The sequence below is a fragment of the Daphnia magna genome, linkage group LG3 (assembly GCF_020631705.1).
Source record: "Daphnia magna isolate NIES linkage group LG3, ASM2063170v1.1, whole genome shotgun sequence".
In the NCBI taxonomy this organism is placed as follows: domain Eukaryota; kingdom Metazoa; phylum Arthropoda; class Branchiopoda; order Diplostraca; family Daphniidae; genus Daphnia; species Daphnia magna.
Window position 1 is genome coordinate 7,541,354 of NC_059184.1, and position 23,250 is coordinate 7,564,603.

General features: G+C 42.9%; 2 protein-coding genes and 1 pseudogene across 5 annotated transcripts; 2 read left to right on the forward strand and 1 right to left on the reverse strand.

The window, feature by feature from the left end:
- The first annotated feature begins 368 nt into the window (after positions 1–368).
- Positions 369–4,061, forward strand: LOC116918642 (annotated as a pseudogene).
- A 9,221-nt stretch (positions 4,062–13,282) lies between these two features.
- Positions 13,283–16,363, reverse strand: LOC123470589. Its single transcript, XM_045171015.1, has 7 exons — positions 16,256–16,363; positions 15,947–16,187; positions 15,550–15,885; positions 15,121–15,486; positions 14,964–15,049; positions 14,827–14,895; positions 13,283–13,505 (listed from the first exon to the last, which is right to left on the reverse strand). Exons 1-7 carry the CDS (start codon positions 16,256–16,258, stop codon positions 13,404–13,406), a joined length of 1,203 nt encoding a protein of 400 aa, XP_045026950.1. The 5' UTR covers positions 16,259–16,363; the 3' UTR covers positions 13,283–13,403.
- A 173-nt stretch (positions 16,364–16,536) lies between these two features.
- LOC116935868 lies at positions 16,537–19,829 on the forward strand. 4 transcript variants are annotated; one of them, XR_006644357.1, is made up of 6 exons: positions 16,540–16,684; positions 16,757–16,895; positions 16,956–17,086; positions 17,168–17,317; positions 17,388–17,526; positions 19,588–19,715. XR_006644357.1 is itself a non-coding variant. In XM_045171014.1 (6 exons), the coding sequence occupies exons 2-5, from the start codon at positions 16,762–16,764 to the stop codon at positions 17,438–17,440; spliced, it is 468 nt and encodes a 155-aa protein (XP_045026949.1). In that variant the 5' UTR covers positions 16,540–16,684; positions 16,757–16,761; the 3' UTR covers positions 17,441–17,482; positions 19,695–19,829. The 4 variants fall into 4 exon arrangements, 3 of the variants coding, with proteins under 3 accessions (XP_045026947.1, XP_045026949.1, XP_045026948.1); XM_045171014.1 differs by having other exon boundaries at positions 17,388–17,482; positions 19,695–19,829; XM_045171012.1 differs by lacking the exon at positions 19,588–19,715 and adding an exon at positions 18,098–19,377 and having other exon boundaries at positions 16,537–16,684; positions 17,168–17,725.
- Positions 19,830–23,250: the final 3,421 nt, after the last annotated feature.

The following is a 23,250-nucleotide window of genomic DNA, read 5'->3' on the forward strand; positions in this document are numbered from 1 at the left end:
TCTTGTGAGCGATAGCTGCGAACGATGGGCCCAGGGCGAAGATGGCGGCACGTTTGGTGCAGCTGAGCAAACGTCTCATACGGTAGTATATTACAGGTAGCTCCAGAATCAAGCTTGAAGTCAACACTAACGCCATCTACCGTCACCTGCTGGCGCCACTCGGATCCACTACTAGACGTCGTTAGCGCATGCAAGACGTAATAATCTTCCTCAACTGACCGCGGGAGAGTCAACACCGTACCGCCACTCTCGACGTCACCGACCCATTGCATCTCACACACAACAGCATGAACTTTTGCCGTGGGGTTTGGCGCTTGACGTGACGACACCTGGCAGGTGTTTGAGGAACAAGGACAACAACTAGACACATGGCCGATAACACCGCAAGTAAAAAACTTGACATTTGAAACACGGCACTGATTTTTTCTATGGTGACGACCGCACTTGTTGCACCTGAAATAATGCTTGCCCTCTACTGTATTGGTCGGTGGGGTTGAATGTTGATTTGTCGCTGGCTGTTGATCAGGCTGGGCTCGGGGTATTAACTGAGACAATTCCGGCTTTTTTGCAAACCTCCTGTTAACGGGTCGACTCTGATGGCGTGAGCAGCATCTGTTGTCGACGTTGTGTTGATTTGGCTAAGCTGGGCTTTAAACGATTCACACACACGCACATTTTCACACGCGGCTTCCAACAACAAATTAGTTTCGTTCAACAGTTTCTCACGGACCAGGGAATGAGCCACACCTCACACTATCTGGTCTCCTAAGACCGAATCAACACCCGTTCCATAGCCGCAGGTTTTAACCAGACTGCGGAGATCAATTAACCACGAATCAACAGTTTCACCAGGCATCTGATGACGACGAAACAACTTAAAACGTTCAAAAACCTCACTAAGTCGGGGCTCAAAGTGGGCAGTGAACTTGTCTAACACGGGTTTAATTTTACGGGCATCGCCGGCTGAAATGAACAGAAAAGTGTCACAAATCTTTAAGCCCTCACTGCCAAGAACAGTAATAAGGCCGCCCACCATCTATTCTTCATCCACGTTGAGACCGCTGCGCGTGGCCACCATACAACACGTGAAGTGTCTACGCCAAATTCCCCACTGGGCTGCCAAATCAATGGCACTAAAAGAAAAAGGTTCAGGAGTTTTTAACGAAGACGACATTTCAAAAAAATGGCCCAAAACGTAAGGATGCACGAGATAGAGACGGATGCAGTTCAAAATTGCTCACAGACCACGTGGTTACGAATCAACACCGCCGAGCTGTAAGAGTACACTTCTGACACCATGTTATAACGACAAGTGTATGTCTAAGACTTTCTGTATTATGCTCTGCATAGCGGGGATACGCCACTCTCTAGTTGGCATGGCATCTAGCGGTCAGCACTAGATAAAAACGGTAAAAACTACAACACTTCCTAAAGAAGATGTTCTAAATATAACGAGTAAATTGACAAGATCAACGAGTAAAATACAGCGTTTTGACGTTTTGAGTTGCATTTCTGGTTTCATGGTAGAATTTCGAGGAGCAAAACACAAGTTGGTAATTGATCTGTCAATCGTTCATCCATGTATCACATCCAAACTACAAAGTGAACCCATGGCTCACAAGCATAGAGAGGAAATGTTCGTGATAAATGCCGATAAAGTAGAACCAGATTATATAGGTGAAAATTGCAACAAGACCCGTAAAAGACGACAAATTGAACTCAATTCGAATGAAAAAACCCAACGATTGCTCGAAATCTTATAATGATTTTATTTGTAAAATGTGTGAGTGGTTTTTGTTTTATACAATTTTTTTGTGTGATTAAGAAATATGAAAAGGTGATTAAACCACAAGTTTAATACAAAGATTTTCTTGGTGTACATCGTTATTTAATGGGTGGTTAAATATGAAGTACAAAGAATAAATAAAATAGCTAAAGAAAAGATACAAAGAGCAACCTGGAAATTTTACATTGTTTGCAGCTGTTTAGTTTATAGCAATCTTTCCTCTAAACTTTTAAGCTGATTAGTTAATAGCCATTTTAGCTCACCAGTTACAGCTAAAACTACCGTCGAATTCCCGATGTGGATTGCAAAATTTCAAACCTGGAAATACCTTGCTTAATAGACCTAACTTGGTCGCTATTTACTAGCATGAAACTAGCTAAAAGTTTCGTTCGGGTTGTGTAGGGCTATGATGGTAGCTACCGAAGGTGTCAGTATTTGGTTTGGGTTTCTGTACTCGAAGCTGAAATGTTTTCGGCTCGAGCAGTGGCAATTCCCGAGACTTAGACATCCTTCTTTCGCAGTGACACACTCCCTGTCTAATGCCGGAAAATAAAGGCCGATTCTGTCTGTTGCCATGTGTTGACCTCTGTGTTCCAAAAGGACCTAGAAAAGACTTGTGTTGGTGCATTCTTGAAAAAATAGTAGTGTTGTGTTAGCTTTGATGCGGACGTTAGAGTTGAATAGTCTTATGGTCTTAAGGTCTTAAGTTTGACGTGTATTCGATGCTTAGCCTCTCTCTTTTGTTTTACTGCAGTTTCACTAACATTTCACTAACAGGTCATAGCTTCTTATGAATGTTTTTAATCCTTCTTGACATCTTTTCCAATAAGATTCGCCATTTTCCAAAGTCAGTTGTTCATTTCATCCGTGGTGTGTTATGCATTTTTAATGTGGCACATTTTAATTTTTCAATAGTTCCCAGGCGATCGTGTCCTGATGATGATTCCGCTGCCATGATTAGTTTGAAGAATACCTCAAAATAAGGGTGAGTTGCATGTGGTTGTAATTGCGTTTCGTTGTTCTAGACGGATTTCTCAGATTACTGCCTGCGTGGTGTCTGGAAAGTTTCCTATTATATCTGGGCTAGTGTTTATGGTTTCAAAAATCTCCTGTTGGTGGGATTTTTGTGTCCTAGTCTTATTGTTCCCAAACATATGAAATACTGTATAATCTCTTACCAGGATCCAGGTCTTCTAGTGAGCTGTATGGGAAGAATTGAACTTAGAATCGATCTTTTTGGCTTATTGCAAAAATTCTCTGTAATCATTGCACATTGATGTAGCCAGGTTGGTATTTTGTAGGCATGAAGCTAGTGTGCCCTTAAACATTTTGTATAATATTTTTTTTTTCTGCAGGGAAGTTGAGATTTTCTTGTCTGACTCGTCTTCGAGTTCAACCTCATCAACTATGTCTTTTTAAAGCACCATTTCAGACATTAATAAATTAAAGTCGAAAAGATTTGAACTTAGCAAACGCAAATCATCGGTCCTCGCAATTGGATTGTGAAAGGCGTGTGAGAAAAAAACTTTAGTCTGCTAGAGAGGCGTACAGACCTAGTATCAAACGTAACAAAAAGGCTAGTGTCAGTGCCACTGAGCTTTTTACTAAACCCAAGTTGGACGAGACCTTCTACGCGGCCCTTAAATCTGCTAAAATTTCGAGCGCATCGATGGCTAACATCGATCAGCTGGAGAAAGTCTATCGGAAGCAGACTAATGTCGTCCTAGAAATGGCCACGCCTCTCTTAAGCGACAAGCGCACGCAACGCTGTCAATGCTCTGGGCCCATTTGTTTCGCGAGATCACCCATTCCAGACGAATCAACATTCTTACCCAGACTCAACAAAATCACATCGGTTTGCTTTCCAGCGCAGCAGAAAAACTCCCTATTGGCGGCAAGGTCCTCTTTCGGGCAGAGTTTGTCAATGAACTCATCTCTCAAGTAAAAAATGCTACTTTGGTGAACAATTCTGTGGCTGGACCATCGGCTACTTCAACACCTGGAAAAACGAGATGTTTGCCTCCCCCTTTGCACGACTCTCGCAACGACAGGAGTAACAACAGCTTTGGCCGGTATGTCAAATTTTCTTTGGTTTCTCCGATTGATTTGCCGGTTGCCGGCCGCACTGCCCGTTTTGTTTATGCATGGGCCCGTCGGACGAGGGACCCTTGGGTTTTACCTACTGTTGAGAATGGATTTGAGCTGGAATTCATTGCTGAACCTCCCTTTCAACGTAGTATACCACCGAACGCATCGATGGATGCTGTTCAGCTGAATCTTTGTTCAGCAGAGGTGGAGTTTCTCATCAAAAAGGGTGTGGTAGTAGAGACGGAGGAGAAGGGGGGTACATCAGCACGTACATTCTTGTTCCAAAGAAAGGACCAAACGAGTGGAGGCCCATTATTTATTTGAAACCTTTGAATCAGTTTCTTTGTTGCCACCATTTTAAAATGGAGGGGATTGTCACGAATCGCCACACGGTGAGGCAGGGGAATTTTTTAGCAAGAGTCGACCTTACTGACGCCTACTTTACCATCCCAATTTTTCGAGGCCCTAGGAAATATTTACGCTGTCGCTTGGGGCGTAAGACCTTCAAATATACTTGTTTCCCTTCTGGTCTTTGTGGATCACCATGGGTTTTTACTAAGTTATTGAAAGTAGCCGTAACCTTTCTCCGTCGTTCCGGGATCAGACTCGTTATTTATCTCGATGATTTACTTATTGTGGGCACTACTGTGGAGGAATGCAGCAATGCAGTGGCCCAAGTCATTAACGTTCTGGAATCTCTTGGGTTCTTGATCAACTTCAATAAATCTGAAACTGTTCCGACTCAATGCATCGAGTACATAGGGCTTATCACTAATTCTGTCTCTATTACAGTCTGCCTCACCGATAAAAAGATTTGCGACATTTGCCGGTTATGCATCGAAGTGTTGAAAAAGGGGGAATGTTCCCTTCGTCAACTAGCAAAAAAAATAGAAAATCCTAACTGGGCTTCTTTCGCAGTCAATTTTGCACAAGCTCACTTTCACAGTCTGCAGGCTACTTTCATTTCGTCTTCTCAAGCTAATAACAACAATTTGGACACCGTTATTTCTCTCAATGAAAACATTCGTGCTGATCTGAAGTGGTGGACCACTACCACCAATTTTATTTCTGGCATACCTCTGCTTCTCTCACGACCGGGCATGCGTTTGCCCTCCGATGCTTCCCTTTCAGGCTGGGGGGAGCGGTTTGCCTCGACGTCAAGACAGATGGGCCTTGGTCTAGAGACGAATTTGGGCGACATATTGTAACGGGTATGTCTGGCCTAGCAACGGGCCAGGCATACGCGAAGTAATAATGGCACGTGTATGTCCGACTAATCAGCAGGTCAGACATTCACGTGTTAATGGCTAGGAAAGGGCGCAGCATAGAAAGGGATAGCTCACGCTTTCTCTTCCGTGATGTGTCACCTTGGCCTAAAAGGCGTCAACCAGGCAATCTGCTTGACCATCATAATAGGTTTTTCTTCCCGCGTCATCTTGTAGGCCTTTCGTATAAAAAGCCAGGCCTACTAGCATTTGCCTTCGCAGTTCTTACTTACATTGTCAGTTGTATATGTCTTGTGCTCGTGCAGCTAATACATTGTCTTTAAAGAAACCCCAGTGACTTATTGGAGAAATGCCGCCTTACCGAAATGGGTGCGACAAGTGGTGGAGAAGCAGGGTAGCAGCAAAGGTAGAACAGTTTGATTTTTTTTTTTTATTTTTGCGAGGGGTGTAGTTTGTCTAGGGGCTCTGCCACAAGCGGCATTAAACAAACTGGTCTTAGAACCTTAAATTATTTGTGCATGGAGCCACAAACGACAGCTCACAGGGTTTAAAAAGAAATTGATTATTGTGTCCTTTCCGTACTCTAGATTTCTGCGAGCTTAAAATTTTGTAAACATTTTTTTTTTGTTTGGGGGGTTTTTGTTGGAGTGAATACGTCAAGTTCAAGAAAAAATTTATTTTATTTGATTAAAATATTTTGGGAAAATTCAGAGTTTTGTGGACAACTGAATTTTTGTCTCCCGTGTGGCTTGTTGAAGCTGTTTTTTGTTGATTGCCAGTACGTATTTTTATAACGAAACTACTGAAGGTTTATTTGGAAACATTTTTTTTGGTGTTCTTGCAACGGTTTGTTTAAACCATATTGGCAAGATTTATGGGGTAGCGGTATTACATGAGGCTATCAAGGGATTTTTCAAAAAATTTGACAGAAGTTTTATTTAGATATTTTTTTCTCTCTCTCTTTCAGTTTCTATCCATTTTTATGTTTAGTCCCATAGCGGTATTATTTGAGGCTACGAGGAAACTTTTTTGAGCAGCTATTTAAAAGCTATTTGTCGACATTGATGTTGGAAGTAATATCATTGGGAGTTAATTTTAAAACAATTATTGGAATGTTTTGACCTGATTTTCAGTTTAAATTTTCATTAGAAGTAAAAAATTTTGTATAGTCGGTCGTAAAGATCTTGAGAGTGACGCAAAGGTGGGGAGGAAAATATTGTTTTATTTAAATTTTTCTCGCTTTCTGTCTTCTTTTCTTGTAAAAGTGGAAAATTAAATTCAAATTTTTATGATTTGGCGTTTATTACGCGTATTATTTTTGTTTGGGGTTTTTTGGGGGGGTGGATAGAATATATTAGCAGTGGCAAGCCATTAGTAGTGTTATTAGTGATTCAGTAAAAATTGTGAGTTAATGCGAAACCCAGATAGGAATTGTTGTCCCATAGGGGCTCCATAGCAGTACCAATGGCACCGCTGCGACGAGTTCATCCAGTAGATGTTCCAATCCAATCCCTTGAAAAATGAAGTACTTCCATTTTTCCGTTATATTTCGTTTGTCTCCCGTTGATGTCCCTAGCCCGTCCCATTTCTTTTCTTTTGGCTCTCTATCAACACTTAATAAAATTCGTTATTATGATATCTTTTTTCAGCGCGGGGAAATTTGCTCACTCCCTTTTACGACAGAGTTATCGTTTCGCTCATTAGATGGTTAGTTCAATAAATTTTGTAAGCAGTTTCTATTATTTTTTTTAATAATTTTTTATTTTCTATTTTTACTATCCTTCTTGCTGTAGATTTGTTATTGTTTATAGGTAATTTATGGAAAAAACATTTTTACTTGACTGTTCATCAAACAGTTCTTGGCAACGTTTACGCTCATTCTGGACTTGGTTGTAGCGTCTGTTTCCTGCATGGTGTGAGATAGCTGGAAAAGAGTATCTCTGTTTCTTGCTTCAGTTAATAGATATTTTTATTCAACAAGGTTTTTACTATTTTTCCATGATTCTAGGGCTCTATTTGTTGATTTAGCTCATAACGAAAAACGAATACCATCGTTGGAAGGGTCATGAAATCAATCATGACCTACGAGTGTGGGAGTTGTTTCTGCTATGTAGGCCTCAATAAGGATAAAGTTGCTTTTAAAACTTATACTATTTGTGATATTGTAATTGGTGAGTAAATTGCATGCTTCAAATACATTTTTTTTTAGCTTTCATTCGACCAAATTTAAACAGTTTTTTATATTTTTCACAATTTCAGACGGAGTTTGTGAAGTGCACAAATCCATGACAAGAGATGCAGTGGAATCGAAGATAAAGAATTGGTTTCGTCACTGCCCAAGGTATGCCTTCAAGAACAATGAAGATGAAAAATAAATGGGGAAGACGAGCTCCGACAAGTTGATAGCGACTACTAATTGCTGACTAATTTATCATTTTCTACGTAAAGTGCGATTATTAATGCACTGATTAAATTTCCTATTTTGAGTTTCATATTGTACCTGATAAGTTAAACTATTTTGAGTTTCATATTGTAATTGATTAATTTAACTACTTTGAGTTTCATATTGTACCTGAAGAAATAAAATAAATTTGAGTTTTTTTAGATAAATTACAGAAAGAAATTACGAAAGAGTCTCTTTATTTTATGGAAAATAGCGGGATTGTCGCAAATTCATCAATATATGCAGCGGAAAAAATGAGAATGAATGAGGATACTATTCGTATACAAGACGTTTATTACGCATCTCACTTGTTCCATTGACATACCCAATTCCGTCCGAATGACGTCCAAGGTCTATCCAATGGGACGAGATAGGTACGAGTATGGGATCTCGGCGAAGCGGACATTACCCATGCGTAAAAGACGTCCAAGGAATGTAAACTTGGAAATCTGGTATGTTCCAAGTACATCTCAGACGTCTCAAAATGACGTGTTTGGGACGTCTCTGGGATGGCACTGTGTTATCTGGGAAGTGGCTGAACCCGCGCGAACCAAGTTGCCTGAGAGAGCCAAGTAGAAGGTTACATCCCCATTTATATCAAAATCAAACTCAAAGTTCAGTGACAACTGAATTAAGGCCACACCAACCTTTGGTTTTCAATCAACCAACGCAAAACCAACGCAGAACAATACCGGCAATTGGAAACAATCAACTAAGCGAGGGAATAGCAGCAAACCCAACCATGGCGGCAGTGGTTCAGAAATTTGTTTCACCACCAATGTTCAAAGCAGATCCAGCGGATAATGCTTCTGAATGGTTGGACCGTTTCGCGCTAACAGCAAGATACAACCGATGGGGAAACAACGAAATACATAGAAATGTTGTGATGTATTTAGAAGGGACAGCTAGAAAATGGTATCTTTTTACGAACATTGTTAACCAATGGGAAGATCTACCCGTACGTCCAAATCTGGTGGCCGGACAACTGGGCCTACCTGCAGCTATAGGGTTACGCAACCAATTCTTGCGGGAGTTTCAACAAAACAATTTTGTGTTGGTGCAGGAGGCACGGTTGCGTCAATGGATGCAAGGAATAGAAGAAGATACCACAACTTATTATTACGACATACTTCACATGTGTCATGTGTTGGATTCCAACATGACGCAGGCACAACAACTAGAACATCTCTAAAAGGGATTACGCCCATCATTACTCGAAAAAATTTATCCGTTGCGACCAGCTTCCTGTTCAGAATATTTGGAATTGGTGAAAATACATTTGGAAGCGACAATGCTTGCAAATTGTCGAGCTTGGTCGGAGACAGTACTTCCGCTGAACAATTCACAGGATTGAACGACTCAAGTGGCGTTTGTTCTCTCAGCAGGTGGAAATAACACACCTCCAATTGAACGGAATACCAGCGACATGGAGAAGATGTTAAAAGAGCTCCAAGAATCGGTTCAGGAACTCAAACGACAACAGTGGCAGAAAGGAAAGCCTCAAGCGAAGCAAGTGAGCTGGGGGTCTTCGGAAAGAGTAACTCACACGCTGAATGGAAAACCGGTATGTAACTTCTGCGCCAAAGGAGGACATATTGCGCGCTTCTATTTTGCAAACCCCGAATCTTACAACTTCAGAAATCCATATCAACAGGGAGCAAGATCTAGAACAAATCAACGTCAATGGCCAGTGAACAATCTAATGGTTTCACAAACACAGCAAAATCGTCCCCTAGAGGAGTAACAAGGGGCACCGTTATTTGTAGTAGGCATGTCGAGTCTGATAAGAGAACTTGTAACATGTGGGGGCAGCATACATAAGTGTACAACATAGAAATAAAAGAGCGGAAGGAATAGCCGTGGTAATGCAGATGGAAGAAATGGACCTATTATAAGGCAATGATTTTCTGAAACAATTTCGACGAATCCAAATTGATTATACCGACTCAGAAACATTGTTAACGCTGGGAGATTTTCCGCTAAGTGTGATTTACGCTAAAGAAATGGAAAATGTAGCCCCAACATCATCTAAACTAACTGCAGCTCAAGGACTATATATCTCTGCGTTTTCTATAATCCACGTACCCACAGTACCAACGCATGTGACTAGAATGAAGTTCGAAAGAGGCTAGATTTGAAGAGCTATACGAGGTGTCACTCGTCCAAGGTGTCGGGACCAACTGACCCTATGATCAGAGGGAGGGGATTGGGCGACGTTGCCGAGTCATAGCATGTCTTTTTCCCCGTACATAAAAGGATAAAAAAAACAAAATTCTGAATTAGAGAGCGGAACACCCACGGTAAGTAAACAATCCCCGGTACTAAAACGCGGGGAGCACATAGATAAGGGGACGATTAGCTGAATTAGGATAAGAGTGGGCAACAAAGCCGAAGTAAGAGGCGATGGGCACACAGAGGAACGAACGAGAGGGAGAAAACAAACAAACAGAAAAAATATATATAATTAAGAAGCGGTCTTGGCGGCAAGGCCACGCGAACGACGGAGAGTGGATGAGGGCGCTGCCAGAGGGGGCGGAACAGGAAGCTGGAATGTGACCGATGTCGTTGGGGCGATCGCTGGAGGATGCGGCTGCAAAATCTGAGGGGCAATGACACGAAGAAACTGTCTATTGTGGCGGAACAACCGCCCAGCTGGTGTTTTCACGAGGTAATCCCGGAACGGCCCCACCTCAACAATGACACCAGGAGTGGACCAACGCTTTGTCTTATGGTCTTGGATGACCACGTTGTCACCGATTGTCAGGGGTAGAAGGGGTCGCGCAGAACAGTTGAAGTGTTGAGCTCGAAGATCCTTTGCATGTTGGGCACGCTTCTCCAATAACTTAGCGGCCTGCTGCCATTCAGGAGCAAATGAGCGCCTGTGTGCGGGAAGAAGATCGCGCGTTGGGCGGCTGAAGACGATTTGCGACGGGGATGCTCCACCCGACATAGGCGTGTTGCAGAAGAGAATCAAAGCCTTGACAAACTTGTCCGGGTCGAACGACCCCAACGACCAAGAGCCCGCGATGAGCTTCTTCATCGATTTGACAGCTGATTCCACGTAGCCATTGGACTGGGGATGGTGGGGCGACGAACGGCCGATGCTAATATCCCAGTCGCGAAGGAACGAGATAAATTCGTCAGACTTGAACTGCGGGCCCCCATCCGACCACAGTTTCACCGGGGCTCCGGCTCCACACGTGAAAAATGAACGGAGGGCGTCAATGACCCGCCGCGTAGACGTGTTGACGTCCGGGAACGGGTAGACCTGAGGCCAACCACTGAACTGATCTGCCACAATTAAAAAATCGCGATCGCGGTATGCGCCGAGATCGACGAATATAAACTCAAACGGGCGGGAAGATGGAGCATGGGGAAGGAGAGGCTCCGCCGGATGAGATGGGAGACGCTCTGTACAAGATGGGCAGGACTTTGCGGCCACGACTATATCGTTGTCCATTGAGGGCCAGTAGACCGAGAGACGGGCGCGCTGACGGAGTTTAGTGGCTCCTTGGTGCATTTGAAGTAAGCGCCGTATGATCTCCTTACGCAAGGAAGACGGAATGACTACTCGGGGGCCTACGAGGATGAGGCCCTCCGCATTGTCGACTGACAGCTGGCCCCGCACCTGCCAGAATGGACGGAGCTCCATGGGGAGATTACACTTGTTGTTCGGGAATCCCTCAAGGATTGTTTGGCGGAGGGACAGCATAACCGGATCGGCCGAGGAAGCCGCTGCAACGGAGGTTAGCAAAATGTCGGGATTGGCATCACTGGATCCCTCCATCGTATCCAAAAAACTGATGCAGGCAGCAAATGACTGCGGGCCCTCCGCGATCTCGTCGGAAGCGGAAGGATAATCCACAGGGGAGCGCGACAGGGCATCAGCCATCACGTTGTTCTTCCCAGGCACCCAAACAGCGACGAAAGAGTACCGCTGCATGGACAGGCGAAGACGTAAAATTCTTGGATTATCCAGCTTATCCAGGTGGTAATCGTTGAGGATTGGAATCAAAGGGCGATGATCGGTGACGAGCTGGAAGGAGGGCAGGCCTTCGAGAAACTGGTGGCATTTACGCATTGCCCAAGCTGCCGCCAGGCATTCCAGCTCCATCATTGCGTAACGGGATTCTGCATCAGACAGGAAGCGGGATCCTGCCTGCACGACATTCCAGCTTCCATTGGCGTTTTGTTGACGGAGGATGAAACCGAGGCCTCGGAGGCGGGACGCATCGACGTGAAGCGAGGTTGGGGAAGCCGGGTCGTAAAACGATAATTCGGAAGATGAAGATAGGGACTCACGGGGTGCTTCGAAGTCCTTCTCGTGTTGCATCGTCCACTCCCATACAAAGTCCTTTCGGAGTAGAGGCGCCAAAGGGCGGAGAAAGGGGGCCAAGGCGTCCGAAAAATTTCCCACCTGTTGGCAGAGTCCATGGAAAGCACGCATTTCCGACACACAAGAGGGAGCCGGGAATTCACGGATGGCCTTCAGTAGATCCGGGCTGGGACGGAAACCGTTTTCGCCTACTACATAACCCCCGAACAGCACTGAAGGTTTAGCAAAGACCACCTTGCGGACGTTGATGGCGATTTGGTGATCAGAGGCGAGGTGAAAAAGGCGACGGACGAGATCCACATGTTCCTCCCAAGTGGCGGAGAAGACCATGATATCCTCTACCACGCGGTGACAGTTCGGGAAATCGTCGAAAATGTTCGCGAGACGCCTACCGTAGTCATCGCCCGCTAACGGAACGCCAAAAGGGAGTCGGTTGTACTTGTAGCGGCCAAACGGAGTGGAGAACGTCGTCATGGCACTTGACTCCTCATCTAGCTCCACCTGGTGATAGCCCTTCAGGGCGTCAATCACGGTGAAGAATTTCATCCCCATTGGGATGGTCCGAACCGCCTGGAACGGAGTTGGGGAATCAAAAGTGGGCCGAACAATGCAGCGGTTGAGTGACGTAAAGTCTCCGCAAATGCGGATTCCGCCATCGTCCTTTGGGACAATCACGATCGGGTGGACCCACAACGTCGGCTCTGGCACTTTGCTGATGATGCCTTGGTCTTCCAGCGAGTCCAGCTCCTGTTTAACCCTTGGCATTAGAGGGACAGCAATGGAACGGGATCCGCGAATAGCAGAAGGGACCGCGCCCTACTTTAGTTGAAAGTGGCATGGGGGACCTCGCATTGGACGGCACACGCCATCGAAAATCAAAGGGCATTCACCCATAAGATCGTCCAACGTGGACTTCACGTCGTGCACTGGGAGTGGAGCTGTCAAAGACGGAGACGTAATAGCAGCTAGCCCGCAGCAATGTGCCCTACTGGCACACGTACGTCCGTGGGACGTAATATACATGTCCGAAGCGGGATTTGGGATATACGGATCCGTTATCCGTGGGATCCCCTCTTGATATGCATACTTCCCCTCCGAGCGATATAGAACCAGTATGCCCTGGTAATGTCCTGTTTTTAATAACTATAGGATATAAAATAAGCAACTAACAAGGATGAAACTGGATTTGTCTAGTGGTTCTAGAGACGTCCGTTAAACGTTCAACGGTAGCATTTCCGGATGTACTGGGGATGTCGTTGGATGAATATACGATACCCTGCTGTGGCCCATAGTATATACATGGTATGTCCTTAGTACGTACACTCTCTATCCAATTACCCCTTCCAGTATGTCCCGTTATTTTATTTATTTTTAACCAAAAAATTAATAAAAGAATAATTCGATTAGATTATACCGGTTTATTTTTAAATCAAATCAATGGATGTAAACATTTATCATTTTATCAGATGTTCTTGCCAGTGTTGCTTATAGACTGGACGGCCAGGTATAACAGCACAACAACCGTTAGTAGTACTCCATCCGGCCAACTGCATTTCCGGTGATAATTGATAGAATATTGGACGAGTGTTGATCAGGACAGGAAAGCCGACGGTAATTCTTAAAGACCTGTAAAATTCATAATAAGGTTAGGTTCACAGAATATTCAGGGGAAAGACAACGAAACCGCAAATCAAGCATGGCTGGTATCGCATGAGTGCACTCATGCGACATCTTCAGAGCATTCTTACAAGCCCATGGGCTTGTAAGAAAACTTTTTAACGTACTGAAAAAATTGTAGACCTCAACTAAACAAGCTATGAAAAATAATTCGCCCAGCGTGACGGAATTGGCCATTGTTAAGGGTAAAACTGAACCGCAACACAAACGGTAGCTGCATTGGCTTCCCAGAAGCCTGTAAATAAATATTGATGAGCAACATACCTGTAGAAGATCTTTCCTGTCGAGGCCGGATCACAAATATCTCCCTTTTCATAAAGACCTCCTTCATGACTAACTTTAAATAAGAACAATATAGACACATGCGAAGCATAAGGAATATTATATAATACATGAATTATCTTTACCCGTGTCTACAGCTTGCAGTCCATATCCAAAAAATTCTCTTGACTTTCATATGAGACTGAATCCAGTATTTGATCTGGTCTCGAAGCTTGAATTATCTTTAAACTCATGTGATTCTTGGTTATTCTTGATTGTTTTGTTTCATTAGTTGAATCTTTTAATATAATAAATCAATCGAGATCCTGTGCAGGAATACACCGACAGCTGATTCTATGTCGATATATGTTCACTGAAATCTTAACTCAGTCGCTGTCTTCTTCATCACCAACATGTGATGTTTGCGAAGACGATGCCTTGGCTGGTTTCAGTTTTTCTGGAGCCCGTACGAAACGTTTTTTCGTTTCTTTTTCCAACTGAGAATCCTTAGCGTCTGGTAGTGTTTTACGGACACCCTCTGAAATAAAAATATTGTTTAGATATTAACAATCTTCAAAAATTATACTCCTCAACTTACTGTGAACAGCATCAACAATTTTAGAGCCTGAAATTTTATGTTTCTTCACACCCTTTTTCTTAATTCCGCACCAATTGCAAGCAGATCGACACTCCTTCGTTGTTATTCGATCCCACGCCCTAGTTACCGCTTCAGCAACAGTATCGCCACCACATCTTTCCACTAGAAGAACCTTAGAATTCAAATATATAAAATACTTGATTTTTTCGGAATAATAAAACTTTGAGTTTACCACAGCATCAAACGTCTGGGGGTCCGACAATAACTTTTTCTCAAATGCTTGAAATTCAGTTACGTCTTTAAGTGGAAGTCCCTCCCAATTATTTCCTTCAATTTCAGGAGTAATTTTCCGATCAATTTTGTCTTCAATATTTCTTATTCTCAAATCAATCTTTTTGACAGCTCTATTACTTGCTGAAGAGCCTTCATGACCATCAAATGCTCATAGGATGGACCATTATTTATGCTGACATTTGCTTTCTGAAATAATAAACTAATTTCAAAAGAAAGTTATTTGTTGTTCCAATTCACGCATTTTACATATATACCTTAGTGTTCGTCCAATTCATTGAGCCACCATTAGATGCATTCACCGAACTTACACCACTTGACAATAGGCCCGTTACATCGGCATCTAGTCAACAATTTGGGTTGATTAACATGATTCATAGTAGTAAAGGATTGCACAACGAATGTTGAACTTGCCTGTAGTATTGCATGAAATGAATTGTGGTGTCTCGTCGACAAAATCTTCCGTATCTTGAGATTTACTTTTCGCCTTTTTCAAGTTGTTTTGGACTCCAACTGATGTACTATTCAACTTCGCCGTGTCTGATGAGCAATAAGTCTCTTGTCTTTCGGCGTTCCGACTCCCAGTTGAGCTTGCCAGCAAGTCTTGGCTATGTAAGTTCTGAGACCCACTTGGACTTGTCAGCAAGTCTAGGCTTTCTAAGTTCGAAGACCCACTTGGGCTTGCTGGCAGAAGTTCTTGACTTGCTTGAATTTGGCTTACTGGCGATTGGTTTTCTAAACTTACGTAGGTCTCACGAAACATGTCAGGTGATGATTCTTCTAAATTGAATCAATATTTGGAATAAATTATTACAAACATATTTCACACAAACAATGAATTACCTAAAGCTGATGCTGTTGAAGTTGAAGCTGGCAAAAAGTGCTTTGGTACTGATGGTAATGCGTCAGCCAGCATGGTGGCAGCACGTCTTGGACCTTCATCATCGGATGAAGACTGTACATTACCCTTTTGACTCTTATTCTTCTGACTCTTATTCTTCTGACTCTTATTCTTCTGATTTGTATTCTTTTGAATCTTTTCCTGATGATTTTCAGGACTATATGGCTCAGTTGGCTTCTTCGTTCTTCCTCCTTTACCACCTTCCTGCACTGGGCGTGTGTCTAAATCTGAATTCTTTGTAGCCTGGTCTAAGTTTTGCCTCGCTAAATTGTAAGATTCTGAAAGAGAAAAATGGAAAAGTTAGACTAACACAACTACAAACATGGAATTTCAGAATACCAAATGGGAATCGAATATCTGCAAAATAATTTTCCCAATGAGGTCCACCATCTGGGTCAGCTCTACGAGTGCATCTTAACAAATAATTGTCTGTTGGCCAATAACAACATGAAGCCATTTTTACTCCAACGACACCACGAGTAGGATCAGGAACTTCAATTTCATAAATCCAATTTGACGGTACCACGCAAGTTTCTAAGCCCCAGTTACGTACATAATCGATAATCCAAAATAGTCCATCCTACATAAAAAATTGTTTAGAATCAAAAAGTCCACAGTGAAAAGCAGTAGATTGCAGAATGTTACTACCATACATCTTTTTTTGCGATTGCTGAGACATTCTAACTCCAGAGTGTAATGGTTAATTAATTTCTTTTTACCCACGCTTCCGATGCTTCTTAAACCGATGAAGTGTGGTCTTCAGCCAGCGTCACTTTCATGCTTGAGTGAAAACAAATGACTGTATTAATCCGCAGTACGTTGCCAGATTGAAATCAAGTAAAAGAAAATGAATGCTGAATTTCTTAAAAACTGTAATTACATTCTTATTACATTCTTATTATTAAATTAGAAATTATATTATTTGTTTCATTGTTAAAATGAAGTACAATATCTTGAATTTGTAATCAGCCAAAAATCCAAAATGGCAGCCTCTTAGTGTGTTTGTTGTATGATAGAATTAGTCTGCTACGCCTACAACTTTACGCCGTTCACGTTTCTTCACACATATTCGTACAGGTATATTTAATTTTACATATTTGTTACCTTCCTTGACGTTTCATATGAGATCAATTTTTTGGAATATTGTAGTGAAAATGGCTGATCCTGGAGATCGAAAGACGAAAAAGTCTTTTGTTTCACAAAGGCAGATGAGAAACAGAATTAATGCAAGATTGGAGGATTACGTGAGAGATTTTTCTGACAGCAACCTTCAGGAAGGCATCCCAAGGTAAAATGATAGTTCCATATTTCACACTACAACATAATTAAAAATATTTCTATATTGCAGTGAGATGCAGCAGATAGTACATAAACCTCCAACAAACGCTGCAGCTGAGCAATTGGTCACTGCTTATTATGTCAATCCGATTTCACCAAATAATTTACCTGCTCCCTCTTGTGAGCCTGTACGCAATGAAAGTAAGTTCTTCAATTGGTTACCAATATAGTTAAGCATGACTTTCTCTTACACATCATTAAATGTTATCTCTTTATTTTTAGGTAGTGACTCTGAGCAAGCTCATGAACAAATCGTCCCTGAAAGTTATGATGAAAACAGCTTTGATGATGAAGAATCACAAACTATCGAATCATCTGATGATTCAGATGATTGTTACGACTACTCTGAGATTGACTGGAGTTTATATTCAAGTGACGATGACGATGACGTTAATAATTTAGCCTGCCTTGTACCAACTGGAGATTTTGGCTCATCTGTCAGGAACAGTTTGGCTGAATGGGTCGTCACATCAAGAGTCTCTCGAGTTCATGTGAACAGCTTATTGAAGATTTTGAAGAACAAAGCACTACTAGACTACTTACCACTCGATACAAGAACGCTACTTAAGACATCACGAGGGAAACTGGAATTTATCGATGTACCACCTGGAAAATATCACCACGTTGGAATTGAATCTGTTTTGGTAGCATTTCTGTCACATTTAAAAAGAACGGGGAGACCAATTCCAGGAGAAATAGTGATTTTTTTTAATGTTGACGGAATCCCTCTTACCAACAGCAGTGCTAGTGAATTTTGGCCAATCATCTTTCGAGTAATTGGTAAGAAAGTTACAGTTCAAACATCCTTCTAGCGTATACCGTATTGATAAATTTAAATAAAAGCGAGGAAAAGGCGAAGCGGTGTTCTTGGATTTGCTTTGCTCCAGCTGTAACATCTGCTTCTCCTGTGCTTGCATGTAGATACTTGTTTGTGAGATTCCTCGGATTTGTCCATGAGAAAAAAACTGGCGACGTTTCAATTTATCAGATTCTTCCTGCGACGCACAAGCGGATGTTACTTCTGAAGCAAAGCATAGCAGGCAACGCCAATTCCTGTTTCGCTTGCTTTCATCGCATATAATCTATAGCCATTTACTTTTCAGCTTCTCCAAGTTTACTTTTATTCATTGGAAATATTTCGTTTATTTTTAGGGTTTGACTTCGTGTTTGTTGCGGGGATATATCATGGACGCGGAAAACCGAAGGATGTCAATCAATTCCTTGCACCTTTTCGTGATGAGTACATCCGTCTGAAAATCAACGGCCTTAATTTCGATGGGAAAAACATTTCAGTTTCCATTAAAGGAATGTCATGTGATGCTCCAGCTACGACGTTCTTGATGAACATCGCTTCACATAATGCCTATTACGGCTGCAGAAAATGCATTTCCAAGGGCGTGTGGGTAGCAAATATCTCGACATCCCTAGAAACCAAAAGAGGTGGTAGAGTAACTCATCCGGACGTTAATGCTAGTCTCCGGACAGACCATTCCTTCCGCCAGAGATCACAGATTCAACATCATAACAAAAATGGAGTCAGGTCAGTCGCAGAAGACCTTTTCGAAGACATTTTGAAAGCCGTAGTTATTGACCCAATGCATTGTGTAAATATTGGGGTATATAAAAAAATGTTGGGAATTTGGTTTAACGATCCGTTTGATAAAATAAGATTGAAGAAGGATGACATTTTAGATATTTCAGTTTTCCGTGTTGGCTTAAGTAAGTTTGTCACTTCAGATTTTGCTAGAAAACCTAGGGCAGTTGAAGACTTACCTCGTTGGAAAGCAACTGAGCTTAAGTTGGATCAAAATTATTTAGGACCCGTAGTATACAAAAAATACTTGAGCTCCACCAGTTACGACCACTTCATGCTACTTCACGTGGCAATAAGGCTGTTGACTAACAGAGATTCGTGCGGGCGAGATGCAAATTATGCAAATGATTTGTTGAGATTGTTTGTTAGCAATAGTGCAAATATTTATGGAGAAAAATTCATTTCACACAATGTTCATTCGCTAATCCACTTATCTCAGGACGTGATGATACATGGATGTTTAGACGACTTTGCAGCATTTTGCTTTGAAAACAAATTGCAAACAATGAAAAACATGTTAAAAAAAGTGGTCGGCCTCTTCAACAAATTGTTAGGAGATTAGACGAGGAAGCACGCCATACTTTTATGAACCAGAACAGTCGACGATTTGTAGAAGGCTTTAAGCTGGAAAAATCACATACATCTGGTCCCATAATCCCTGCGCTCATTTCCGGGAAACAATTCAAATTACTGCTATTCAAATATTCTAAGTTATCCGTCGCTATCCCTGATAATTGTGTCCTTATTAATGGCCCACCAAAAATGATCGTTTTGATTGATAATTTTGTAAAAATGACTGATGGAAAGATTTATGTTGTGGGAAAAAATTTGAACAACAAGGGGATTTCTTTACATACCCGTTATCATCCAGTTGTTTAGATGAATTTCTTGTCTCTGGTTTGTCCCTCACAAGTGAATCATTTTTATTGTCATCCGTTCTGTCTAAATGTATTCTTCTTCCAACTAGTCTTCCAGAAACAGGGTCGTTTTTCGCATCTGCCATAATTAATATGAATGTGAATTGATTTCGTGTAATTATTATCAAAATCAATACATGGATAGTCCCTTGTTTGTACGGCAATCAGAAATTAATTTATTCAAATCAGTACCCATAAATGAATCGACTATTGTTGTCCATCCATCTCGGATACACAAAATTTGTGATTTATATCCTAGTTAGTACATAGTACGGACATACTTCGTCGATAACCTGCGATATCATTATCTCATTCCAATTGCATTCGAAAAAATACATAAATTAGACATCCGTTTTCTATTCGACTCGGACAAGGCCATTTTAAAATCAGATCCCATTTTATATATTGTCTGGATATTCCTCTCCCATGACTATTGGATGTATACGCTTTATTCAAATAGCAGCCGAATTTTTACCAAAAAGGGACATACCTAGTTCATCCGTGTAGGAATAGTTCATTTATTCAAATCTTATCCAAATCTTTATATGGAAGGGACGTACCATCTCGGTTGGTAATGATTAACCCAACTTGGTACATCTAACGAATGTTAAAAGTATGTTCGACTCGGATTACTTTATTCATTCAAGTCTAATCCCACTTTTTGCATAAAAGGCATATACAAATCATGTACCATCTGGGATGGCAATCTTTAACCCGACTTGGTACATATAACGAATGTTATAAGGATATTCGACTCGGATAACTTCACCTTTTCCAAAAACCATCCCAATATTGACGTATTATTAACGTACTCTGATCATCCCATCGCCGACGTACTGGATCGGGATGTGTTTATGTTGTTGGGACGTCCCAAGGATGAGGCGTGCCAGTAGGGTGGGTATTGAGCCGGTAGCATGCCGAATAGTTTTTGCTACGCCTTTGAGAGCACCGGCTGTTGAAGGTCCCGGAGGACATGGATAGAAGTGGTCACGGGGTGAATTGATCCGCTGGACCATGACAACGTGGCTGGGAAGTGGCCCAGTGAAGAGATCACCGCCCCAGTGGCCGTGACTGCGTTCGGTCCGCCATCGATCAGCGGAACGTGCTGGAAGTGGCTCCAGAACATAGCGGCCGGGATGGCGTCAATGGACGCCCCGGAGTCAGGAAGCACACGGATGAAAATAGTAGAGTTGCTGGAAGCCGGAGAGACGCCAAGCTGGACCATGTCATCAGGAATGATGGAATGGATCGTTATGCTGCCCGCCATCTCAGGTTTCGTGGTTGAACTGCTGCCTTGGGTGCACACGGTCTGGAAGTGGCCCATTTTGTGGCAACCCTGACACTCTTTGCCAAAGGCAGGGCAATCCTCCTTGGCGTGACGATTGGTTGATCCACAGTTCCAACACCCATACGGCTTAGTTCCGGGCGGATGCCAACGAGCTGCTGGACGTCCGCGCTGCTGATCACGGTGTTGAAAGACAGGCTTGCCCATGGGTAATTTTGCCGCAGGCGTCTTTAGCTGGTGGATTGGGGGCGCCCCGCCCTGTTTGATGGTGGACGCCTGAAGCCGGGTGGCCTCAGATGTACGGAGCGTTGTTAGCGCCATATCCAGGGTTAAAGTGGCGCCCTGTTCCAGGAGCTTACGGCGTACCTCGTCGTCGAAAACGCCAAAGACGACTTGGCCCAAAACGCGCGTATTCTGGCAGGCTGCACAGCAATCTTTTTCGAATTCACACTTGCGTGCGAGATCACGCAAGTCACTAAGCAAAGAATCGGCCGATCGGCCGATCGGCAAGGATCGGCCACACATGGCAATTCCGACCAGCATTGCACCTCTCTTGCAGCTTTCCAATAATGATGTCTGCGTCTTTTAATTCAGCGGCCGCCAAACCCATTGTGAGCACCGCCTTCAGCGTGGCATTGGAGAGGCAGGATAGCAAGATGTTGGCAATATACTCCGGTCGCTCTCCTTGCGGAAGCGCAGTGTTAATAGTCGACAGAGCAAGAAATATTTTCCACTGCTGGTGCCAGATCTCGAAGGAGTCTTTGAATTCCTCGATGTCTAGGGAAGGTGGAACACCATACGGCTTGAACGGCTTAGGAGGTATGGCGGACCACCGATGGTTGCGAGGGGTGGACGGCACGAGAGAGACACTGATCACTGCACGAGGGACGGGACCGGCAAAGTATTATTACGACAGAAGAATGGATGGAGGAATGAATAAATGCTGGATGGGAGAATTGAAACACGCTGATACCAAATGATGAGCCAAGAAGAAGACCAAGAATGAATTGAATGGAGTAGCGTGTGAAAATGAATTGTCAGTGAGTGGTCGACACGAGGGTGTGAATAAGAAAAAAAAAAAAAATATATCACACTAGACACAAAAAGGGGTGGCAAAGCGCGAAACTCTGATAATGGGGGGGCTAAAACGTAGGAAAGCGGTTGATGAAACTAAACCGCGGGATGAAATCCGCATGGAAAGCGTCGAGGCGAAAGAACAAAAGCAAAAGCAAAAAACAAATGGCGGATGCGCAACATGTGGGTCCTCTGTATGACAGAAATATGTGGAGTGCAGGTTATAAGAAAGATGGCGGGCACGCAACATGTGGGCCCTCTTCAATACATACCAGCCAAAGGACCGCACGAAAACAAAGATAACACCAACTGAAACGGTGGGGACAGGTGAAACAAAAAAGAATTAATATGCGAACCAGTGGAAGAATGTGTGCAAAATCCCAATTTGGTCGATAGAATTGCTAACTCGCACACACAAAAGGGAGCATACAACAAAAAAAACAAAAAAACACGAGACAAAGCAATCCAATATGGCGGCCCCCACAATTCACGCTGGTTGCTGGGTGGGTGGGCGGTAAGCGACAATGGCACACCACTAATCTGGTAAAATCCACACGAAACTAAACAAAACAGTATGAAATCACGGTGGAGAGAAGCAATGAGGGCAGGAATACGAAAAGACACGAAAGAAAAAATATAAAAAAAACCAACTGCGCCATAGAATGAAGTTCGAAAGAGGCTAGATTTGAAGAGCTATACGAGGTGTATTCGCTCGTCCGAGGTGTCGGGACCAACTGACCCTATGATCAGAGGGAGGGGAGGGGGCGCCGTTGCCGAGTCATAGCAGTGATGTCTGGGAGTATAATAGTACAACCATCAGTAAAACTATTGGCTTCAAAGTCATTGTCAGTGGGAAACGCATTAGTATCGGCAGACAGTGGGACAATTCCAATTACCAATTTTTCACCCAAATCAGTTTGGCTATATGAAGGAGTGACGCTTGGAACAGTGCAGACATATTCCGAAGACGAGTTGGACGAGGAAACAAACAGCATCCCAAATATTACAGAAAAAGATGGGAAGGCCATGGATCAAGAAGAGGCAACGATAGTCCCGGAGTTAAACGGTCAGATCGCTGAAGGAGTAACAAAGGAACAGCGTGAACAACTAACAACGCTACTCTTAGAGTACATACAATGTTTTGCAGCAGAAGGTAAGGAGTTAGGGAAGTGTCTCGTCTCCGAACTCAACATTGAGATCACACTTGGCACAAAACCAGTGCACCGTCAACCATATGTCAGTGCATGGAAAGCAAGACAAATAATCGAAGAACAAGTGGAATTTTTTTTAAAGGATATCATAGAAGTGTCACATAGCCCATGGGATGCACCTGTAGTGCTAATTAAGAAAAAAGATTGAACCTGGCAATTTTGTGTCGGCTATCGTGGACTTAATGCAGTAACAGTACGTGATGTGTATCCATTACCATGAATCA

Bases quoted from the DNA above. Each gene is read 5' to 3' on its own strand.
- LOC123470589 (XM_045171015.1), bottom strand. The intron at 14,896-14,963 runs GTATATATGTAA...TTATTATTTCAG, and splicing joins TGAATTGGACGAACACTAAG to AAAGCAAATGTCAGCATAAA. The intron at 13,506-14,826 runs GTAATAGAGCTG...TGAATTTTACAG, and splicing joins TCATGAAGGCTCTTCAGCAA to GTCTTTAAGAATTACCGTCG.
- LOC116935868 (XM_045171012.1), top strand. From the start codon at position 16,762: ATGGCTGATCCTGGAGATCGAAAGACGAAAAAGTCTTTTGTTTCACAA. The intron at 16,896-16,955 runs GTAAAATGATAG...TCTATATTGCAG, and splicing joins CTTCAGGAAGGCATCCCAAG to TGAGATGCAGCAGATAGTAC. The intron at 17,087-17,167 runs GTAAGTTCTTCA...CTTTATTTTTAG, and splicing joins TGAGCCTGTACGCAATGAAA to GTAGTGACTCTGAGCAAGCT.